The sequence below is a fragment of the Parasteatoda tepidariorum genome, chromosome 3 (genome assembly GCF_982258835.1).
Source record: "Parasteatoda tepidariorum strain Cologne lab strain chromosome 3, Ptep-v5.0, whole genome shotgun sequence".
Lineage (NCBI taxonomy): Eukaryota > Metazoa > Arthropoda > Arachnida > Araneae > Theridiidae > Parasteatoda > Parasteatoda tepidariorum.
The window spans coordinates 19,936,085-19,959,651 of record NC_141757.1 but is presented as its reverse complement, the minus strand read 5'-3'; the positions used below and the strand labels follow the sequence as shown (position 1 = coordinate 19,959,651).

Genomic DNA, 23,567 nt, shown 5'->3' with positions numbered 1-23,567 from the left:
GTTTCTACAAGAAAAAAATTAGTTAAAACTCCTTGCTCTTCTTCTGATTAATGAACTGTCCTTGCTTTCAGATATTCCTACGCGGAAAAAAAGGATGGGATTCTTCTGTAAATCTGCCGCCTTCTACTGTAATTAACACCTATGTTGAAAGAGCGAAGAAGATTGCCATAGAGCGTGCTAGGCGCCGAAAAGCTCTTGAACTGTAAGTGCTTTCAAAATGTTAAGTGGAAATATTTTTGTATTTAGGTGCCTTTTCATCTGTTAACTACAATTGCCAAAGTAGCAAGTATTTTTTTTGTATTTATAAAGAAATATGTATGTCGATGGTGGTTATGAGTTATCCTCATTAAGTTTTGTTTGTTTTATTTTTTAAAAAATTGCATGCTGCTTTTAATATTACCATAACTTAATGAATATTTTGGTGCAGGTGTCTATAATAAATTTCTTTTTAAATGTTTATGATAAATTTTGTAATTTTAACGAGAAAATTAAGCTATCACTTATCAAAATTTTATCAGTCTCTCTTCTTAAATTTTTTTTAATTTAATATACTTTAACATTATCACTTTCAATCAAAGTTAAAATAATGGACTAGAACTGTTAAATTATTTAATATTTTTTTCTATATTGATTGGTGAATGCCGTAAGTATATTAGGTTTTTATCAACTGTCAACTATACTGTTAAGTTAATATCAAAATTTTCTTTTGCAGTCTATTTTAAATTGCAAGATAGTACTTGGCAGTTTTAAAATGTCTAACTTTATAATTGGAATCCTGAAATGTATTGAAAATTAAGTTGACCTAAAAGATGTAAGACTTTTAATAATTAGTAATGTGGTATTACAGGGCAGAAAGGATTTTCATTAGATTCCATACAAGAGTCTTAAAGGTTTTTTATTTTTAGGAAGAAACAAGCTGCTCCCCTTGTTGAGACTCCCCTTGTTGAGGCTCCTTCACTTCCCGAGGAAGAATGTCAACTGGAAGGAGAGGCTGACAGTGGCTTGCTACCTGATATACCACCTTTGAAGTTGGATAAAAGTGTGCAAATATATAGTGGAGATTTGGCTTCTCCTATTTTAGTCAATGTTGCAAGTTTCACGGAGAAACAACTAAATACTGCTACTGGTTTAACGTCATTCCAACTGCTTTATCAGATTGTTGCTGACGTGGGCCCTCGTTTGACTAAAAGGAAGATTGATGCCACACATCAGATATTTTTAACTTTTCAAATCATCAAGCAGAATCAGTCCTACAGCTATGCTGCTATTCTGTTTGGTTGTACACCGAATTTGGTTAAAATTATTTTTAAGGAGGTAAGACGTGGATCAATTTATGGCTTTTCATATACAGGGACTGTTTGTTGTATTTTCAAATTTGTAATTTTTTTTAATTTTTTATCCCTAACAGGTTATCACTGCTTTAGCTGATCATTTTCAGAATTTCATATTATGGCCAACGAAAGAGCATGTATTGGAGAACATGCCAAACTGTTTTAAACATTTTCAAAATTTTGATTGCACGGAGATTGTTGTTGATAAACCAAGCTGTCTGAATTGTAGGGTTAGGACTTATTTAAATTATTGTTCGGACCACACAGTTAAGCTTCTGGTTGGCTGTTCACCAGGAGGCGTAATCTGCTTTGTTAGCCAGGCATATGGAGGGCTCCTCAAAACATGTCACATCATTTCTACAAAAATAAAGTTTAAAAACATTATTTACTATTGATAGGGAGAATTTCATATCCTGATCTGTGGCAGAATAATCGCCAAGTTTTGGCTTCTTAGAAACTAAAAAAAAAATCACAGAATGGGATCAACTCGAAAGGTAAAACTAGTAACTACCCCCCCCCCCGGAAAAACATCTACATGTCTGTTTTTTTTTTTTTTTTTTTTTTTTTTTAAATTGCAAGTAAAATCTATCATAGTATCGTAATAGTATAATGATAGTAAAGCTAATGAAACTTGTCCCTCCGCCAAAATGGTAAATACAAACAAAGCACATTTTTGAAATAAAACATAAATATAGAATGCATAACTTTTAATTGATAAGAAGTTTAAAATATTTCCAACTTGCCTCACTTCTTAAATTTATGATTATTTTACATTACCTAGTAGTTAATATAATATCAATATAATACAGATTTTATATTATGCATTTATACTCGTTACAAAGATAACTCTGACATGTTTATTTTGTCCATTATGTTAGGTACAGTCAAAATAAGCAGGCATACTTTCGGTAACATGTGCTCACATTTTTATTAGATATAGTTATATCTTTTTATTTAAGCTCATATATTTTGCTTATCAAGCCCTAGAGTAAGAAAAATAAGCAAAAGAATCATTAGATGTGCAAATTGCATTACTTAATCAAATTATACATTTTAACTTCTGTTAACTTTATATACAAAAATCTGAATGATATAACACACTCTTAACATACACTTAACAATTGATCGTGCATTAGGATTTCCTTCCACATATCGAATAATTTCCGCTATTCTACATTTCAGAAACATTTCTAAGCTTTCCAAAAATAGTTGACTCGAAAATCTTAAATTTTTAATTAATTTTAAAAATAGAATGTATTCAGACGTAGATCTTACCTCTATGACTGTCCACACGCTAATGGTGAAAGCATGCAGGGTGTTGCCATAAGTAAAGAATTCGGCCAGACGCCACCTATAGTTCATTTCGATCGCGAATATTCTTTTACATATTACTTTCGAAAAGAAAGACGTGATATTCCCATTTGCAAAAAATATTTTAGAGACCCTTATTAGGTGAGTGATGGGCGGATGTACAAATGTTCTTCTAAAGAACAAGTTACATCTTTGGTTGATCAGCGCAAAGGCAGTGTTGCAAGCAATAAAATAGATGACACAAATGTTCATCAGACAAAGATGTGTTGAACCTGAAAATGGAAATATTTATTAATGGAAAAGTGCTCTATTTCCTACTCTGTTGTTAGAAATGCTTCTTGCTTTGACCCAAATAAAATGGTATTTCAGCCCATGAAATGTCAAAAATCACTTAAAAGTAATTTATCTTATTTAAGAGAAAAGAATCTGATACATTCAAGAAATGGAGATAAAATTATACTTCAGTTTAAAGAACTTTTAGATAATGTTGTAAAATGTTCCCTTTCTGATTTCAAAACCTTTGATCATAAAGTGCAAAGGTGGGATAAATTTTTATATCAATATTTTACTGTTGATAAGGAGAAGTATAGTAAGCAGTGGGGTATGGTCAAAATAATTTTAATTTCATCTCACTGCCAAGCCACCGTTGAAAGGGGATTCTGAGTAAACAAAGCTCTAGAAATTGAAAATTTAAAAAAAAGAAGAAAAAAAACACTTACATTGATCAAAGAATGATTGTGGAAGCTATTATGGGAGCAGGGGATGTACACAATGTACCCATCACCAAAGATATGAGACAATCTGTTCAATGTGCACGACAAAAATATTTAAACTTTCTAGACTCTCAGCAAAAGGAAAAGATGGAAGAACAGACCCATAATAAAAGAAAACAATTGGTTGATTTCCTCCAAGCTAAAAGAAAATGCTTTGAAGAAGATGTACAAAATATGCGCCAAGTTCAGAACATAGCAGAATGCAGTCGTTATATAGCATTCTAACTGTTATTCCACGCTTTCCCGGCTTCAGGGGCAAATATTGAACAATGCCCAGTCTTCCTATATATTTTATAAGGGCTTCATCGACTGAGACATCTTTATATGGATTTATATACTTTTGAAAACTTACTCTAATGCCTACCATAAAAGGGTTAAGTTTCTGCATTCCATGATAGTTTTCATGGCTCGCCGACCCTTCTGCTTCAACTGTGGGAGAGATGCAGACACCTCCAAATTTGCAAAAATCTTTTTCTCGACATAGTTGATTTAATAAATACATTCGACATCAGAGGATCTTTTGACCAATAGTCTGTCAGTCGAGGAAGTTTATTTATGCTCATTGCGAAAAGACACGCAATCAAGTTCCACAGCTCCTGTTTGTCTGTGATTGGAGGAAAATCCTTTGAATCAGTCTCATCTGTGTCTTCATAAAAGTCTTTGTTATCTAGGCTTATGTCTCTTTAAGAATTTTTCTCTTGAGTAAACTTCGCATATTTGTTTGTGTTTACTCTGATTTGTTCAAGTTAAAATTTTTTTTCTCTATGTTAGAAAAAAGTTTTCGTGTTTGCCTCACCCCACAACTCTTCGAAAGTGGTACCAAGGAATTGATGGTATCCCCGGATTCACCGAAGAAGCTTCTAGAGCTCTAGAAATCAAAGTTAAAGAAGCTTCAGAAAGTGGTAAAAAAGTGATTTGTTCCCTGCTGATCAATGAAATTGCTATTCGACAGCAAATTGAGTGAGACAGAAACAAATTTGTCGGTTACATTGATTAATGAACGAAAATTGATAGTGACAGTTTACCTCAAGCCAAAGAGGCTCTAACGTTTATGGTGAACTCCTTAAATGGAAAGTGCCTATTGGGTACTTTTTATTTGACGGCTTAAACTCTAAGGAAAGAGCTAATTCAATTCAGAGAGCATCATTGATAAAACTGGATTTAAGGTAGTTTCAATAACTTTCGAGCCTAAAGGTCAATTTATCAACAGCAAAAAAAATTAGGAGCCTGCTTTGAGGATTCTAAATTTAGGCCTTTTTTCCCCCACCCCGTCAGTGGTGAAAAAATTTACATTTTCTCAGATGCATGTCATATGCTAAAATTAGTTAGGAACACCATTGCCGCTAAAAGGTCAATGTTTGAAATAAATGGAGTAATGATTAAATGGAAATACATAGTTAATTTAGAAAAATTGCAATCTGAGGAAGGTTTAGTAGCCGCTACTAAACTCAGAAAAAGACATATAGAATGGGAGCAAGAAAAAATGAAAGTAAAATTAGCAGCCCAAACTTTAAGTAACAGTGTGGCTGAGGCGCCGTTATTTTGTTCTAACGACTTAAATTTACCCCAATTTAAAGATTGCGAAGCTACTGCAAATTTTATAAAATGTTTTGAAAAATTGTTTGATATTCTTAATAGCAAAAATTTGTTGAGTAAAGGTTTTAAAGCTCCCCTCGAACCAAGCAACAAAAATTTTATGTTTGAATTCTTAAGCTATGCAGAAGAGTACATAAAAGGATTAAAAGTATCTTTTAATGGAACAGCCATTTTAAAAAGCCGCAGAAATACAGGATTTTTGATAAATATCCATGACGTTAAATCAATGTACAATGAGTTAATTGAAGATAATAAGAATTTAAATTTTTTAATTGCCTACAAATTTTCACAAGATCACTTAGAAATGTTTTTAGCGCTATTCGCAGCAAGGGCGGAAATAATAATAATCCAACAGCCAAACAATTTAAAGTGTCATACATTAGACTCCTATGTCATCATGAAGTAATGTCAAGTCAAAATTCTAATTGTTTATCGTTAGATGATACTAGTATTTTAAATGTATCTTCAGCGATAAACAAATATACTAAAACTAGAAATATTAAAGGGAACGAAGATGCTGACATAATTGAAGATGAAAATTTCTGCGATTTAACCAATTTTAAATGCGTAAGCAAATATGTTGATAACGTCGTTAGCTATATAGCTGGTTTTGTTGTCAAGTCCCTCAAGATAAAGTTGAAATGTGCAGATTGTGTGCTAGAATTAACAAAGAATAGTTATGCTTCGCATCTTTTGCGAAGAAGAAATAAAGGATTAATAATTCCCGGTTATGACGCCGTAAGAATTTGCAGAATCGGTGAAAAAAGCTTCCGCCGTGCTCATTCTGAGGGAAAACTACAACATAAAAACTTAATGCAATTATTGTTAAACTATTCGATGTCACAGATTGAATCCAATATATTTTTTAACATGAAACATTCCTTAAATCAAATTCCTTTAGAAAATCATGGAATATGTCTTATAAAATCTGTACTGTATGAATACTTAAGAATTCGGCTGTACCACCATGGAAAGATAGTAACACAAGCATATAAAAAATATATATAGGATCAATAAACTCTAAACTTACTCTTTTTAAAGGCTTTACAAGATTAAAAGATACTTTCAACCCTTTTATGTAATGTTCTGCATAGCTTAAAAATTCAGGAGACAATAAAAGATCAAAGAGGCTCCATTATGAAAAAGTTAGTTCAATTATCTATAGTTAAAATTGAATATTTTGGAAGCAATTCAATAAAAATAATTGAGATTCTTACTTTATTTATGTTATCTTTCTTTGTACATGTTATTTTAACTTTATTTATGTTATCCTTTTAAAAACTTTAAAAAAAAAAAGAATTGTCGAGTTGCGAATAATTGTATGATATTTTGAAGTGTTTTTCATGTGTAAAAAGTTTCATTCGGATAAAGAAAAAATTTATCTGTGTTTTTTCTCTATGTGCAACTTTTTATTTTTTTATTCAACTTTCAATAGAATTTCAAATAGAAAATCCCATTTTTTCAGTATTTATCACAAATGTGAATAAATTATATTAGAAATTGTCTTCCTTTTTTGGTAAAACTGTTTTACGTTTTTTTTGTCCAACATTACCGAAATACAATGCTTAACAATTAATATGGGGAAACGGTTTTTATTTCTTTTTTCTTGATGTATGATCGTAGATATTTGAAGGGAAGGGAAAAAAAAAAAACCAGTTAGCGATTTTGTAACCAATAACGCAGTCTCTCGCCAAATGCGGCAGCTTTTCCAAACCAGTCACGTGCTACATGTATGACCCCACTTCTTTCCCCAGAAAGAACTAAGAAGCTCTCTCTACTACCTTATACCCCGTTTCCACTAGCCCAAGTAAATCTAGATTAAAGGTGTGATGACACGAGTCAACCTAGTTGAAAGCAACTAGTGGTTTCGGTGAAGTTGAAACGTGTCATATGATGCTTGCCCGGTTGCTTTCAACCGGCTTTCAACTAGCAACTGAAGTTGAAACCTTTCAACTTTAGTGGAGCAACCAGATTAGTTGAAACGTGTCATATAGTAGTTGCCAAATACTTTCAACCTTAACTAGCAACCATTTAGTAAACAAAATACACGTGCTGATTCTGTCTCATGCTGCATTTTTATCTTTTAAATTTAATCTTTTATAGCTATTTTTTAATCTTTTTCACTATGGCTAATTTTAAATGGAATTCCAATGATATATGCATTTTTTTCGAAATTTTTCAGACTTATCCTTGTCTTTGGGACATCAATAATGAAGATTATGCTAATAAACTTATTTGCGATGCCAAGTTTGCTGCAATGACAGAAGATTTAGTGGAAATAGTAAGTAAAGAATTATGCTTTTTGTTTTCTAATAATTAAATTCTTTTGTTTGTAGAAAACTAATTCATGGAGGTCGGTGGGTATATGCTCTCCTTTCAATAATTAGTCACCGCAATATTTAGATAAAAAAAGATTTTCATTAAACATTGTTAAATTAGATTTCATCACTTATAAAAAACAAAGATTAACAAATAATTAAATCTCTACAGATACAAGAATTTTTTCTTTCTTTTTATAATTGAAATTAGAAAAATTTTAGTATTTGTGTATACCTACAATATTTTGTTTCCCCACAAATTTCGAATGTAAAACTTAGTAATACAACATTGCAAGAAAACTGGAGGAAATAGAATATTTTTTTCACACTTTAAAGCATAAATTTTAAATGCTGTGGTCTAAGTTGTTTTGTCATGTAAAATTCATATATCTAATTTTTAGAAATGAAAGCATTCCTGATAGGAAGAATCTCATATTGTAATTAGTGGTAGAGTAATTTCTAAGTGTGAAACTTCCAGGTAGCAGCCTGGGAATAACTAAGCATATTACCAAAGAATGATATTAAATCATAGCCACCCAATGTTAGCGTATTTTGTTTTTCTCCTGATATTGTCATTTTAAAATCCATTTGAAGACTTGAAATGGAGGAAGTGGAATCACTGAGATGGAGGAAGAAAGAGCTGAATGTGAGGAGATACTACAGTCTCAGTCTCCCTTATGTGAGACTCCAAAAAGAAAAAAAACTGCTGTTGAACGGGCTATAGAAAAGCTAGATGTCATAGTTGAGAAGTGTAGAAAAAGGGAGGATGAATTTGATGTATTTTCAAAGCAAGTTGCGGTGCAGCTAAGGAGCTTGCCTTATCCAATGGCACTCCAAATGCAAATGGAGATTAGTAACATGTTGTTGAGTAGAAGGCTACAGTGTCTGGATGCCCAAGGAGCAGGCTCCTCAACCGCATCTTCCAATGATGTGCTGCAAATTGCATTGGATGCAAACGATATCTCTTTTTTATGATTTTTATAAGTATTAATAAACTTCATTTTAGTATTTCTTTTAAATATATATTTTTTAAATTATCCTATCACGTATGTTTTCTTTAACTATCACCACAGAGTGTGGAATATGCATGATTTCCAATGAACAGTCAGAATTATGGTAAAATATTTCAAGGATTTCTTCACAACTTAGCTTGTACAATATTTTACTTTAACAAAGTGCATATTTTAGTAAACTTTTAGAAGATTTGAAAGGAATTTAAAAAAAAAAAATCAAGAAAAGAAAGAATACTAAATGAACAATTTTTTCATATTGTCTGTATTAGAACTACAAATGTTTGTTTAAAATTAAGTCCCTCGTGTAACTATTGTTTTTAAAGTGATAAAAAATTCTTAAATAAATTTCCTAATTTAAAATTAAGGAAAATGGGAAATATGTACATGCTACATAGTAACTTTTACACAAGACACGAAGTTCCCAGAGATGCCAACTGCTCCGGATACACTAAAATAATTAAAAGAACAGTAAATTATGCAAATATTTGACTATTTTTGCTTGCTTTTTAAAAGGTATAGCATATTACCACAGAGTGGTGAATTATATAAGCCTATGAATTATTTTGAAATAGGTGGATAAAAATTTACTAAATTTAATTTATTAAACTAAGAATCACAATTTATGAACTGCCACTTAAAAATATAAATTTGCTGTCCGGAGCAAGTTGAGGCATCTCTCTGAGTTGCTGATCTCAGATTTGAACATTTTACTGAGTGATGTTTTTTCAATACTAGAAAAAACATAAAAATGTTAAAAATAATGAAATATGTATGCATTGAAAATCTGTAGATACTACCAAAATACATAAGTCACAAAAAGATATTTTTATTAATAACAAACAGCATAAAATTATCAGATAGAATTAAGTTTACATTGGATGATTACTGGAGTTTACATTGGATGATCTGGCGCAGAGTCCAATCCAATTGCCCGCCATTGAAATGGCAGTGAGCCATCATTCAGAAAATGCTCTGCATAGTTGCTCCTTACACGCTCTGCAACCTGCTTGTAATTATTGGAAACCTGTAGTTTAACTGATTGTAGAACAATCACTTCATCCCTCTAGGTTCCAGAAATCAACTGCCCTGTGTTGAAATCTTCACGGTCCACAGATGTTTTAGTCAGGTATGATGGGGATTTAACTCTTAACAAGTTGTGCAAGGCACAGGTCGCTAGAACAATTTTATCAACTGTATTGATCTGAACATCAATCGGTCTTGTAAAGATCCGAAATCTGTTCGCTAAAATTCCGAAGGCATTCTCTACAACCCTTCGGGCTCGTGATAATCTATAGTTGAAAATCCTTTCCCTTAGTGTTAAAGAAGCCCTAGAGTAGGGTTTCATTAGATTTGTCCTTAAAGGAAAAGCGTCATCTGCAACAATTACAGAGCCAGCAGGCATTTTCAATTTTCCGCTTTCTAAAGTAGCATTCAAGTCTGAATTCATAAATATAGAGCTGTCATTTGCTCTCCCGTTGGCTCCAACATTTACATACTTGAAACAATAATCTGCATCTACGAGAGCAAACAGAACAATACTATAAGTTCCTTTATAATTGTGAAATTCGGCTACTGTGTTTGCCGGCCTCTTTATTTGAACATGCTTGCCATCTATGGCACCACAACACTTGGGAAAATTCCATGCCATTGTAAATCGTTTGGCCACAGCAGACCATTCCTCCTCAGTGTTCGGAACCTGGAAGATAATGCAACATTTAAGGCTTATGAAGAATAGTTCACTCTTAGACATTTTGAATAACTACTTAACTCTGATTCATAGAAATTAATAAGTGCAAACTTAAGTAAAGACATTTAACTAGCTTTGCAATTATATCACCATGAACAATTTCAAGTTTTGCAAATTGGACTGTAAACAACACAATTAAAGCTTACGAAAATCAATATGATTATATATTTCAAATACATAAGTATTTTATTAGTTATATTAAAATATTTGAACTCCAAATAATTACTAAAATTTATTTATTCTCAAAATACTCCTACATAATTATTACTTTAACCCATTATAACTGTAAAAAATTTTTTTAATTAGAAAAACATAAAAAAATTGGTATTATATTTATTTCTACCATGCAGATATTTATAATTAATTTATTAAATGTTAAATAAATAATCCTAAGATACTGAAGCAGCAAAATATTATTTAATTTCAAACAAAAAGTTCATTAATTTAAAGAAATACACAGATTGGAAATAACAGTTAATCTGCTTCGAATGTTTAAAAAAAAATGACACCCATTTTTTACCTTATGAAACAAATTTACTTTTATTTGCAACCCGTATACTTTTGAATCACATACAAATTCATTCTTTATAAAAGTCAAAAGTACCAAACTTTAATTTCAAATATTAATATTTTACAGTTACTTTGTTTCTCTGAAATGAAACTTAATAATCACAAACTTGTGCTACCACTTTTAAATAATTTAAAAAAAGTATTTCAAAATTAAGGGTATATTTCTCCATTATGGTCTGTCTCACCAAATACAATTGCGAAGGCACCAAATGGATTTTTAACTTCCAAATGAATTCCTTAAAAAAATGGAGGTTTGCCTGGAGAAATATACTCTTTGAATTAGAAGTTTCTTTGAATTTTGTTTACTAGTGGCTGCTGCAGAAAGTTGCCAAAACATGGTTATAATTGTGTCGCAGGTCATGATACGAATAAAACAAGGTGCAGATGGAATAAACAGCATTTTCAAATTAAGTATATATTCAAATCAAAATTTATATCAAAGATAACTAGAGATACAAAAAAATTTATAATAATTGCATACTTCAATATTATTTTTCAAACAATTGTACACTGCATCTAACACTTCGGGTAGAAATTTTGAAATCGTTGACTGAGGAACACGAAACAGCAAAGCAAGAGATCTAAAACTGTCCCCAGAAGCCAAGTATCTAAGCGTGATTTCCAGTTTTATTTTTGCACTTAAGGCTTCCCTCATGACTGTATTCTGTTTCTGAATGATGGGTTCAACTTTTTTTTAACAGCTCGGCAGAGCAGTCTTTGTTCATCCTCAAGACATTTTGATACTCCAGGGGATCTTCTGCAGCTAGTTCCTCAAGAAGTTGTTCTGAAGTTCCCAATTTACTTCTCTTATCAATCCAATTTCTTACCCACTTTCTTTTCTTACCTTGAAATAAAATTATAAATATATATAGATTGATCATAAACAGAATAATGCTATGCAATATTGATATGTTATGTAAGCAGCCACAGGTTATCAAAATTCTTATTTATTCCTCAAATGTCTCAGGCATAATAATCTAAATTATAGTAAATTATTTATTACTTTATTTGATCATAAAATATGAATCTCTTTAAATATAAATTTAACTAATAAAGTGCCCACAACAAAAAACTATTTTAAAATATCCCTTAATTAATAAATACCTCTTGAGTCCATTTTTCAATTAAAAAACTGCATAAAAATATTTAGAATATTAAAAAAAAATATCTGCCCTTCCAAAAAAAATTGCCTATAGCAACTTGCCTCGTCAGAATTTCCTCTGTGGAGATATTAAAAGATACAAATTATAATTGAATTTTATAAGTGAAAAAAAAACTAGCATATTACTAATTACAAATGTATAAATATTTGAAAATTCAAAATTATATTGCTTGAACGCTAAGCTTTTTACACTCATTAATATTCTTAGACAGATATGTCCGAGTACTAATAATATTTTGAAAGCAAACGAAAGAAATTATTTTGCTTTTAAATCCCCTTTTTTCTGTTCTAGTTCTTCTTTCAGAACCTCAGCTATCAGCTCAACGCCTACTTCAAGTACATCGTCAATAATCGCTTCCAGGTTAATTAAAAGAGCTTTAAAAGTGAAAAATATAAATATAAACAAAGCTTGAAAAATATAAACATACTAGGTGCCGATCTACAACCAAAAACCGGTTTCTTAGCTTAGTTGCCCAGTGTCATCAGCACTAAAGCGTAATCTAGATTTCAGTAGGTCACGTGATGGATTAAGTCTGAGTGAACTGGATTACAGTTGATCTAGTTTGAGAAACTAGATTAGCGCGCGCAAATCGAGATTCGTCTTCGAAAATGGAAGCAAAAATGGGTAAGCAAAAGAAAATATCTTGGATAGATAGTGAGACGGAGTTGTTAATCAATTTGTGGAACACACACCACAATGACTTGCTGAAGGCAAAAAGAAATAAAACTGTTTACGAAAGAATAAGCAACGACATGAAATTTTATTCTTTCAATAAATCATCAGTAGCTATTCAACTAAAGTTGAAGAATTTGACAGCTAAATTTAAGTAAGTGATAACTTTCGTTTTAGAAATAAATTCTCTGTTCTGCTATTTTATTTTAGTTATCATGACAACATTTTTACACAATTTCGAATTAAAATATCGCTATTTTTTATTTAGTTTGAAATTATAAGTTCATTTTAATTCTTTAGTATAATTTTAAGATTTTGAAGTAATTTATTCTTTTTTTTACCTTGTATGGATCAGAAAAGAACATCTCCTTCAAAATAAAACTGGCTCCAGTCCCTCAACATGGAAATATTTTACGAAAATCAATGAGATTTTAGGATCCCTGCCATGGTATAGGAATGAGCATGTAGCAGATTCTTTATTAAAAAATTGTAAGTGTACTTTGAAAGGTTTTTGATTATAATATTCTATTTTAATTCTAAAATATTAAAATTCAAATGAACTGTATTGTACAGTTCACCTGAACATGAATGTTATCTGTACTTATAAAATTAAACTAACTATAAATTATGATTTAGAAAAGTGTGGCATTAAAAAATTTAAACACTTTAAACAAGTATTTAAAAAACAGAACTGCTTAATTTAATTATATTTTTTCTCCTTTATAATTTATATATACATTTTTATTAGTAAAATGCATTTTTTTTAAATTTTGAAACAGCTAGTTCTATTGCTTCACAAAGTGCACCACATACTGCAGAATTGGGATATTCTGATGAGGTATATTATTTTATTTGATTTCTAAAAATCTGAAATTTTTTTATTACCTTTTTATTACCATTTAAAATGTGAAAGATTGTTCAAACGTGGAACTATGGTTAATTGCAGTAATAAGTATTAAATAGTTTAATAGTTAGTACATTTCTTGTGTATAAGTATTACAGAATAGAGTTTACTGATTATTTTTAATCTGCTACTTATTTTAGTCTTATGATGAGAGTCTGGGATCTACCTCATTTGGCATCTATGATAACGTAGATGTAGGATTTTCAAGAAATAAGGTATGTAGAATGGTTGGCTTCATACTAAATTCCATAATATTTCAAAATATAAACTAAATTTAAATTTTATTTATTAATTGCCATAAGAATCATCCAAAGCTTAATTCTTTTATAAACACATTATATCATTTGTTGCAAAAGTTAGTTACCTTGTATGGGGCATTCATGGGATTTAGATATATATAAGCGTTTGTAGTTGTATTCATGAATTCAACTCACATATCAAATTAACTCTGTAAATGAAAAAAATATTGTAAACAACAGATAGTTGTCAACAGTTTTTTCATTTATTCTGAGGGGAAAAATTTTTTCATTAAATATTGCACAGATGAGGTTAATATTTAGAAAACTAAATAATCAAAAAAAAAAATAAGAATTGCACAAGAGATAGGACACTGAGATAGAACTGCACAAGTGATAGGACAAAGCCAAGGCGAATGGAAAAGCTGACTGACCAGTGTGGGCAGCTTAGTTTTCAAAAGATTTTTTTTCGTGATTATTTAATCGTTAATTATTTAATTGTTGTTAGTTTTACGTTTGATTCAAGTTTTGTTTTTTTCTTTTAATCGTTAATTATTTTATCTTGTCTGTTTTCATTAATTTTTAAAATTTTTGTTAGTTGTTTTTATTGTTATGCCTTTCATTTTTAAGAAAGGTGAGACATTAAAGTCTCAGGCACGGAAAATTGTCCACAATGTCCTGGAATGTTTTTCTGAGGAATCTAGGGAAAAATCCCTCAAACTGCCAATACAACAAGCTTTACGAGAACCTCCCTCGCAACTGGTTTGTCACAGTATACTTTGAAAAAAATTGAAGGAGAAGTCTCCCGTTTGGGAGGTGAGATCCTCAGTACACCTGGAAAAAAAAACAGGAAAAGGGAATCCTCTAGAAACTGCTATATTGATGACTTTGATAAGTGTGTCATACGACAAACAATACACGACTTTTACCTTAAAGAGATGAAAGTGCCTACGATTCCGAAATTGATTCCTGTACTCCAGGAAAAAATAAATTTTAAATGGAAGAAAGAAAGTCTGCGAAAGATCTTGCATTCTATAAATTTTCGGTGGAGAATGTGCGTAAATCAAAGAAAACTACTAATTGAAAAGCCTCGTATTGTTTTCTGGCGTAACAAATTTCTTCGGGAGATGCGTGAGCATCGAAGAATGTCATGGCAAATTGTATATATCGATGAAACGTGGCTGGACAGCAATTTGACGTTTCAAAAATGCTGGCACGAGGAAAATAGCAAAAATTGGTGCCATCGTAAACTGTAGTTCGAAAAATAGACTAATTTTTGTCCACGCTGGAACATCTGAAGGGTTCGTTCAAGGTGCGGAACTAATTTACAAAGCCTCAAGCCAAACTGGGGACTACCATGGGCAAATGAACTTCGATAATTTCAAAAAGTGGGTGTTGGAAAAATTACTCCCAAATCTTCAACCTGAGAGTGTAGTTGTCATGGCGGAACATGCATTTACATTAAAAATAGCATCATTCTCCAAAATATCCCTCCTCTTCAAAATTTAGAGGCAACTATTGTTAAAATTTTTATTCCAAATTCACCGCCACTAACAATAATGTCCGCTTATCTTCCCCCTAAGAAAAGTAGGATCCCTTTTCCGGCTGGCGATTTTTCTAAATTATTTTCCCTCTCAGCAAATATTATTCTAGCTGGAGATCTAAATGCCAAACACACCTTTTGGAATAATTCCAACAACAATGTGTATGGTAAAAATCTGTTGAAATGGGTCCAAAGCACTGACAACAAAATTATAGCTCCCTTTGACCACACGCATAATTTCCTCGGTTATACACACCCTTCAACCTTGGACATTGCGTTATTCAAAAACATTACTTATAATTATCCGATGATCACTGATCATGCACTAAGTTCTGACCACTACCCCGTCGTTCTTACATTAGATACAGTAACAGTAACGCTCATTTTGAACACTCCGGGTCAGCTCAACACTGGCTGGACGAAATTCACGAGCTTACTAAAAGATAAACCTCTTCCCCCAGCAGATCTCCATACACTAGATGATGCTGAGAAGTCATTAAACATATTAAATAACATCATTAACGATACTAAAATAGAATCCTCCACTCCTAAATTCAGGAATAGTCCTAAAAAACTACCCCCTGATATTAAGGAAAAAAACAAAAATTATCTACGTAAACGTTGGAAAAAAACTAAAGACCCCTACATTTTAAGGAATTTACGTAGACTCCAAAACGAGATCAAATCGGACATAAAGGAATTTCAAGAAGAATCCTGGACTGATTTTTGTGAAAGTTTAAACGACGATCACACTGCATTCTGGAAGGCCCTAAGACCAAGCGTCGGCCATTTCAAAGAATGCCCCCCCCCCTCAATACTCCCACCGGTACTGTTTTTCTCCCTAATGAGAAAGCGGAAGTTATCGCGGAGTCGCTCTAGGAGAGATTTAAACCCCATAACATTCCCGAAAATGATAATACATCATTTTCCAAAATGCAGTGAATGACTTCCTTGATTCTCACTATGATACTGAAGTTGAACCTGTACAAGTTACAGAAGTTCAAGACTTTATTCAAAAATTAAATGTTAAAAAAGCTCCCGGCCTTGATTATATTTCGAATCGCATGATCAAAAATCTCCCCTTTAAATTTATTCTTTGTATTACTTTCATCATAAATTTCATGATGGAGCGGTCATGTTTTTCAAATATATGGAAGACCGCACTAGTAAAATCTTGCAGAGGCATCGAGTTATCGACAGATATCTTTACTGCCCTGCATATCTAAAATTTACGAGTTTGTCCTTCTGAAACGCTTGAAATGGTTTTGTACGGACAACAACATCCTTATCCCGGAGCAATTCGGTTTTCGTGCCAGACATAGTACGGTGCACCAATTGCTCAGGGTAACCGAATCAATTCATTGGCTCACAATTGCGTGTTACGCTGACGACACCGCAATATTAGCTCACTCTAGGAAACTTTCCATAATCATTAGGGATCTTCAAAATTACTTAGACGATTTGATGCTTTGACTCGTTGATTGGAAAATAAAAATTAATGCCTCTAAATCCGTCGCAGTAATTTTTAAAAGGAAGAAAAGAGCCAACTCTTTTCCCTCCCCCTTAACTATCTTTAATGAACCCATTCTTTGGGGCAATAATGTAAAATATCTTGGAATTACCCTTGATCCAAAATTGCACTGGAACCCCCACATCACTAAAGTCCTCGACAAAGCGAAAGCTGCGCGAGATGCAATTAGTTGCTATATTAATAATAAAAGCAAATTATCCTTAAAATCCAAGTTTTCATCCTACACCTCCATCATTAGACCTATTCTAACTTATGGTATCCCGATTTAAACTCCCACTCCAAGGCAAATCGTAAGCGAATTCAGACATTTCAAAATAAGACCCTGCGTATTATTACAAAAAACCCTGGTATGTTCGGAACGAAGTCATTCACTCCGATCTCAACATGCCCACAATTTTTTCCTTCGCTAAAAAATTAACCAATAATTTAATTAAAAAACTCCCCCAAATTACTAATGAAGCAATTCAAAATATCCCTGTATATAACCCATCCAAGCCCTCCTCAGCCAAAAGGCCAAGGGCGATTCTAAACTTAAATGATGATACTATCCCAATTAAAAAGAAAACGATAGTAAAATATTTTTCAAATTTTTATACTCCCTGAGAGCGAAGAGAGAACTTTTTCCAAAGGTTCCCCCTTTTTCGCCTCTTTAAGAATTCCCATTTCCTTTCATTGCAGCTGCTAGGATTGTTATGATGGTATGTTTAAGTTATTTTTGTTAGTTATTTATGGGCACAATTTTATTTAATTCTTTTTTGGGCACCGCGTTTTAATTTAAATAATCTCATTTTTTTTTTAATCTATATTTTTTTTACTTTAATCAACAACCACATCTGATTTTCACTTACACCCCTATCCTTCAACACCTTCCAATATTCCTTCCTTCACCCCTACTTGAGAATAGATTCATTCACAGGTGTGAATAGTCAAAGCGATAGTAGCGCCACCCTTCGGTGCGGAGGAATACATGAGCGGGAGGAATGAGCGGCAGTTCGATTTTAGGTATTCCCTGCTGCTGACGACTGAGATTGAACGTGATCTGTGGAAGGATGCGGGGTGGCCGGCCACGCGCGCTTCTAGGATAAGTCCTTTACCTTTTTTTTTTTAATATATTTTTATGTGCCCGTAATTTCTTTTATTGTTGTATAATTTTGGTATGACGTAACTAAAGAGAAATGATTATTTTTAAATAACCTGTCGAACTAAAATGTAAGTTATGTAGCAGTGAAGCAACTCATTTTTAAATTGTAAACTTATTTGACTTATGATTAAGTTCTTTGAATAAAAATATTTAGTCTGGATTAATTATGCTGTTGGATGTGAATCCTTAAAATTTAATTTGCTTTTATCTTCCAGATCACCAAGATTATTATTGCTGTAAATTTAAATGTGCTAATAGTTTTAAATTAACTTAAATTACTTCTACTTGTTATATCTGATAAATTTTGTTAGTTAAAGTTAAATGTTCTCACAACGCAATTATTTTTTTTGAAAAATCATTCTTGATTCCTTAAATCTACTTTTTTTTTCTCTATTCAAAAATAAGATATAACAGGATGACCCTAGCAACGACACTTGTTTACAGAAGATTACACTCCAAACTCATCCCTAGATATCCACCGCTTTAGAGAACAAAAGGAATCGTTAAGATTTTGAGAGGCACACCTGTTACTAATTATGGTCAAGTTGGGGAAAGTTAAAGATACTATAGGGTTATTCTTTTTTAAGTGTATTCTTTGGCGCGTTTGCAAATAAGCCATGAATGTTGTGTCTCTTTAATATAAACAGCCAAAGAGGTTAACATAATATTTTGGCATGTTTGTGAATATTGCAATGGTATTAGCATCGTAATTTGGCGACTGAAATTAACATAGCACATCGTAATCATTTTCATAATTGTCGAGGTGAATCGCACGTAGTGCAATGGCTGACTTTTATTTTTTAAATGCCCAAAGAGGAGGCAAAATCTTAGTGAATGAAAATTTCACATACACACTAAAACGAACAAACAATGACACTCAATACTGGCGATGCCGACATTTGAGGCCCCATTGCGGAGCTAGGCTCCGCACTAAAGGTGATATTATAATTTTAAAGGAAGGAGAGCACAACCATGAGGATGATTCAGAAAACATAAAAGTATATGAATTTTTCAGAAGAGATGGAACAACAAGCTGCTGAGAGGAACATCCTAATCATTTTCATGATTGTCGAGGTGAATCGCACGTGGTGCAATGGCTGATTTTTATTTTTTTACTGCCCAAAGAGGAGGCAAAATCTTAGTGAATGAAAATTTCACATACACACTAAAACGAACAAACAATGACACTCAATACTGGCGATGCCGACATTTGAGGCCCAACTGCGGAGCTAGGCTCCGCACTAAAGATGATATGATAATTTTAAAGGAAAGAGAGCACAACCATGAGGATGATTCAGAAAACATAAAGTATATGAATTTTTCAGAAGAGATGGAACAACAAGCTGCTGAGAGGAACATCCTAATCATTTTGATGATTGTCGAGGTGAATCCCACGTGGTGCAATGGCAGATTTTTATTTTTTTAATGCCCAAAGAGGAGGCAAAATCTTAGTGAATGAAAATTTCACATACACACTAAAACGAACAAACAATGACACTCAATACTGGCGATGCCGACATTTGAGGCCCCATTGCGGAGCTAAGCTCCGCACTAAAGACATGATAATTTTAAAGGAAAGAGAGCACAGACATGAGGATGGTTTAGAAAACAAAGTATATGAACTTTTCAGAAGAGATGGAACAACAAGCTGCTGAGAGGAACATCCTAATCATTTTCATGATTGTCGAGGTGAATCGCACGTGGTGCAATGGCTGATTTTTATTTTTTTTAATGCCCAAAGAGGAGGCAAAATCTTAGTGAATGAAAATTTCACATACACACTAAAACGAACAAACAATGACACTCAATACTAGCGATGCCGACATTTGAGGCCCCATTGCGGAGCTAGGCTCCGCACTAAAGGTGATATTATAATTTTAAAGGAAGGAGAGCACAACCATGAGGATGATTCAGAAAACATAAAAGTATATGAATTTTTCAGAAGAGATGGAACAACAAGCTGCTGAGAGGAACATCCTAATCATTTTCATGATTGTCGAGGTGAATCGCACGTGGTGCAATGGCTGATTTTTATTTTTTTACTGCCCAAAGAGGAGGCAAAATCTTAGTGAATGAAAATTTCACATACACACTAAAACGAACAAACAATGACACTCAATACTGGCGATGCCGACATTTGAGGCCCAACTGCGGAGCTAGGCTCCGCACTAAAGATGATATGATAATTTTAAAGGAAAGAGAGCACAACCATGAGGATGATTCAGAAAACATAAAGTATATGAATTTTTCAGAAGAGATGGAACAACAAGCTGCTGAGAGGAACATCCTAATCATTTTGATGATTGTCGAGGTGAATCCCACGTGGTGCAATGGCAGATTTTTATTTTTTTAATGCCCAAAGAGGAGGCAAAATCTTAGTGAATGAAAATTTCACATACACACTAAAACGAACAAACAATGACACTCAATACTGGCGATGCCGACATTTGAGGCCCCATTGCGGAGCTAAGCTCCGCACTAAAGACATGATAATTTTAAAGGAAAGAGAGCACAGACATGAGGATGGTTTAGAAAACATAAAGTATATGAACTTTTCAGAAGAGATGGAACAACAAGCTGCTAAGAGGAACATCCTAATCATTTTCATGATTGTCGAGGTGAATCGCACGTGGTGCAATGGCTGATTTTTATTTTTTTTAATGCCCAAAGAGGAGGCAAAATCTTAGTGAATGAAAATTTCACATACACACTAAAACGAACAAACAATGACACTCAATACTGGCGATGCCGACATTTGAGGCCCAACTGCGGAGCTAGGCTCCGCACTAAAGATGATATGATAATTTTAAAGGAAAGAGAGCACAACCATGAGGATGATTCAGAAAACATAAAGTATATGAATTTTTCAGAAGAGATGGAACAACAAGCTGCTGAGAGGAACATCCTAATCATTTTGATGATTGTCGAGGTGAATCCCACGTGGTGCAATGGCAGATTTTTATTTTTTTAATGCCCAAAGAGGAGGCAAAATCTTAGTGAATGAAAATTTCACATACACACTAAAACGAACAAACAATGACACTCAATACTGGCGATGCCGACATTTGAGGCCCCATTGCGGAGCTAAGCTCCGCACTAAAGACATGATAATTTTAAAGGAAAGAGAGCACAGACATGAGGATGGTTTAGAAAACATAAAGTATATGAACTTTTCAGAAGAGATGGAACAACAAGCTGCTAAGAGGAACATCCTAATCATTTTCATGATTGTCGAGGTGAATCGCACGTGGTGCAATGGCTGATTTTTATTTTTTTTAATGCCCAAAGAGGAGGCAAAATCTTAGTGAATGAAAATTTCACATACACACTAAAACGAACAAACAATGACACTCAATACTGGCGATGCCGACATTTGAGGCCCAACTGCGGAGCTAGGCTCCGCACTAAAGATGATATGATAATTTTAAAGGAAAGAGAGCACAACCATGAGGATGATTCAGAAAACATAAAGTATATGAATTTTTCAGAAGAGATGGAACAACAAGCTGCTGAGAGGAACATCCTAATCATTTTGATGATTGTCGAGGTGAATCCCACGTGGTGCAATGGCAGATTTTTATTTTTTTAATGCCCAAAGAGGAGGCAAAATCTTAGTGAATGAAAATTTCACATACACACTAAAACGAACAAACAATGACACTCAATACTGGCGATGCCGACATTTGAGGCCCCATTGCGGAGCTAGGCTCCGCACTAAAGGTATGATAATTTTAAAGGAGGGAGAGCACAACCATGAGGATGATTCAGAAAACATAAAAGTATATGAATTTTTCAGAAGAGATGGAACAACAAGCTGCTGAGAGGAACATCCTAATCATTTTGATGATTGTCGAGGTGAATCCCACGTGGTGCAATGGCAGATTTTTATTTCTTTAATGCCCAAAGAGGAGGCAAAATCTTAGTGAATGAAAATTTCACATACACACTAAAACGAACAAACAATGACACTCAATACTGGCAATGCCGACATTTGAGGCCCCATTGCGGAGCTAGGCTCCGCACTAAAGGTATGATAATTTTAAAGGAGGGAGAGCACAACCATGAGGATGATTCAGAAAACATAAAAGTATATGAATTTTTCAGAAGAGATGGAACAACAAGCTGCTGAGAGGAACATCCTAATCATTTTGATGATTGTCGAGGTGAATCCCACGTGGTGCAATGGCTGATTTTTATTTTTTTTAATGCCCAAAGAGGAGGCAAAATCTTAGTGAATGAAAATTTCACATACACACTAAAACGAACAAACAATGACACTCAATACTGGCAATGCCGACATTTGAGGCCCCATTGCGGAGCTAGGCTCCGCACTAAAGGTATGATAATTTTAAAGGAGGGAGAGCACAACCATGAGGATGATTCAGAAAACAAAGTATATGAATTTTTCAGAAGAGATGGAACAACAAGCTGCTGAGAGGAACATCCTAATCATTTTGATGATTGTCGAGGTGAATCCCACGTGGTGCAATGGCAGATTTTTATTTTTTTAATGCCCAAAGAGGAGGCAAAATCTTAGTGAATGAAAATTTCACGTACACACTAAAACGAACAAACAATGACACTCAATACTGGCGATGCCGACATTTGAGGCCCCATTGCGGAGCTAGGCTCCGCACTAAAGGTATGATAATTTTAAAGGAGGGAGAGCACAACCATGAGGATGATTCAGAAAACATAAAAGTATATGAATTTTTCAGAAGAGATGGAACAACAAGCTGCTGAGAGGAACATCCTAATCATTTTGATGATTGTCGAGGTGAATCCCACGTGGTGCAATGGCAGATTTTTATTTCTTTAATGCCCAAAGAGGAGGCAAAATCTTAGTGAATGAAAATTTCACATACACACTAAAACGAACAAACAATGACACTCAATACTGGCAATGCCGACATTTGAGGCCCCATTGCGGAGCTAGGCTCCGCACTAAAGGTATGATAATTTTAAAGGAGGGAGAGCACAACCATGAGGATGATTCAGAAAACATAAAGTATATGAATTTTTCAGAAGAGATGGAACAACAAGCTGCTGAGAGGAACATCCTAATCATTTTGATGATTGTCGAGGTGAATCCCACGTGGTGCAATGGCAGATTTTTATTTTTTTAATGCCCAAAGAGGAGGCAAAATCTTAGTGAATGAAAATTTCACATACACACTAAAACGAACAAACAATGACACTCAATACTGATGCCGATGATGGAACTTTCATCTTATTAAGTCTAAAGACTTCCAATATGCTGAGTTTGAGAAGATATATATAAATTTTGTTTTGCCTTATCTCTACAAAATATGTGGTAACAGGATCTCAGATCTGTCTTAAAGAAAATCTTCGAGTATGAACTAAATCGTTTTCCGTTCTCCCTAACCTCCTCTTTCGCCGAGCCTGCTGCAAATTTTTTTTAAGAAGTTGGAACTCTCTCTTAAGTCTTAGTGACGATAAGCTGTGAAAAAAACTATGGATCCTTAGTGAGTGTCTATATCCACGACTCTACGTCGGAAGTAGAAGTGCGTTTTGTTTCCCCCCCCCCCGATCTCCCGACGGTGCTTTCTTTTGTAAGACGAGATGGAAACTGAATAAAAATTTGACGTGTTTAAAGATTGTGTACAGAGACTTCTTTATGTCTTCCTTCTTGTGTTATGGTCACTTGTGTTCTGTAAGCTTCATCCATGAAGGTATCTTGTAAGGGTGAGTAACTCT

The 23,567-nt window shown here is 33.4% G+C and overlaps 1 protein-coding gene across 1 annotated transcript; it reads left to right on the top strand.

The window, feature by feature from the left end:
* The first annotated feature begins 50 nt into the window (after window positions 1–50).
* Window positions 51–1,428, top strand: LOC147813218 (uncharacterized). The gene is made up of 2 exons (XM_087158914.1): window positions 51–202; window positions 906–1,428. Exons 1-2 carry the CDS (start codon window positions 51–53, stop codon window positions 1,426–1,428), a joined length of 675 nt encoding a protein of 224 aa, XP_087015040.1.
* The last annotated feature ends 22,139 nt before the right edge of the window (window positions 1,429–23,567 follow it).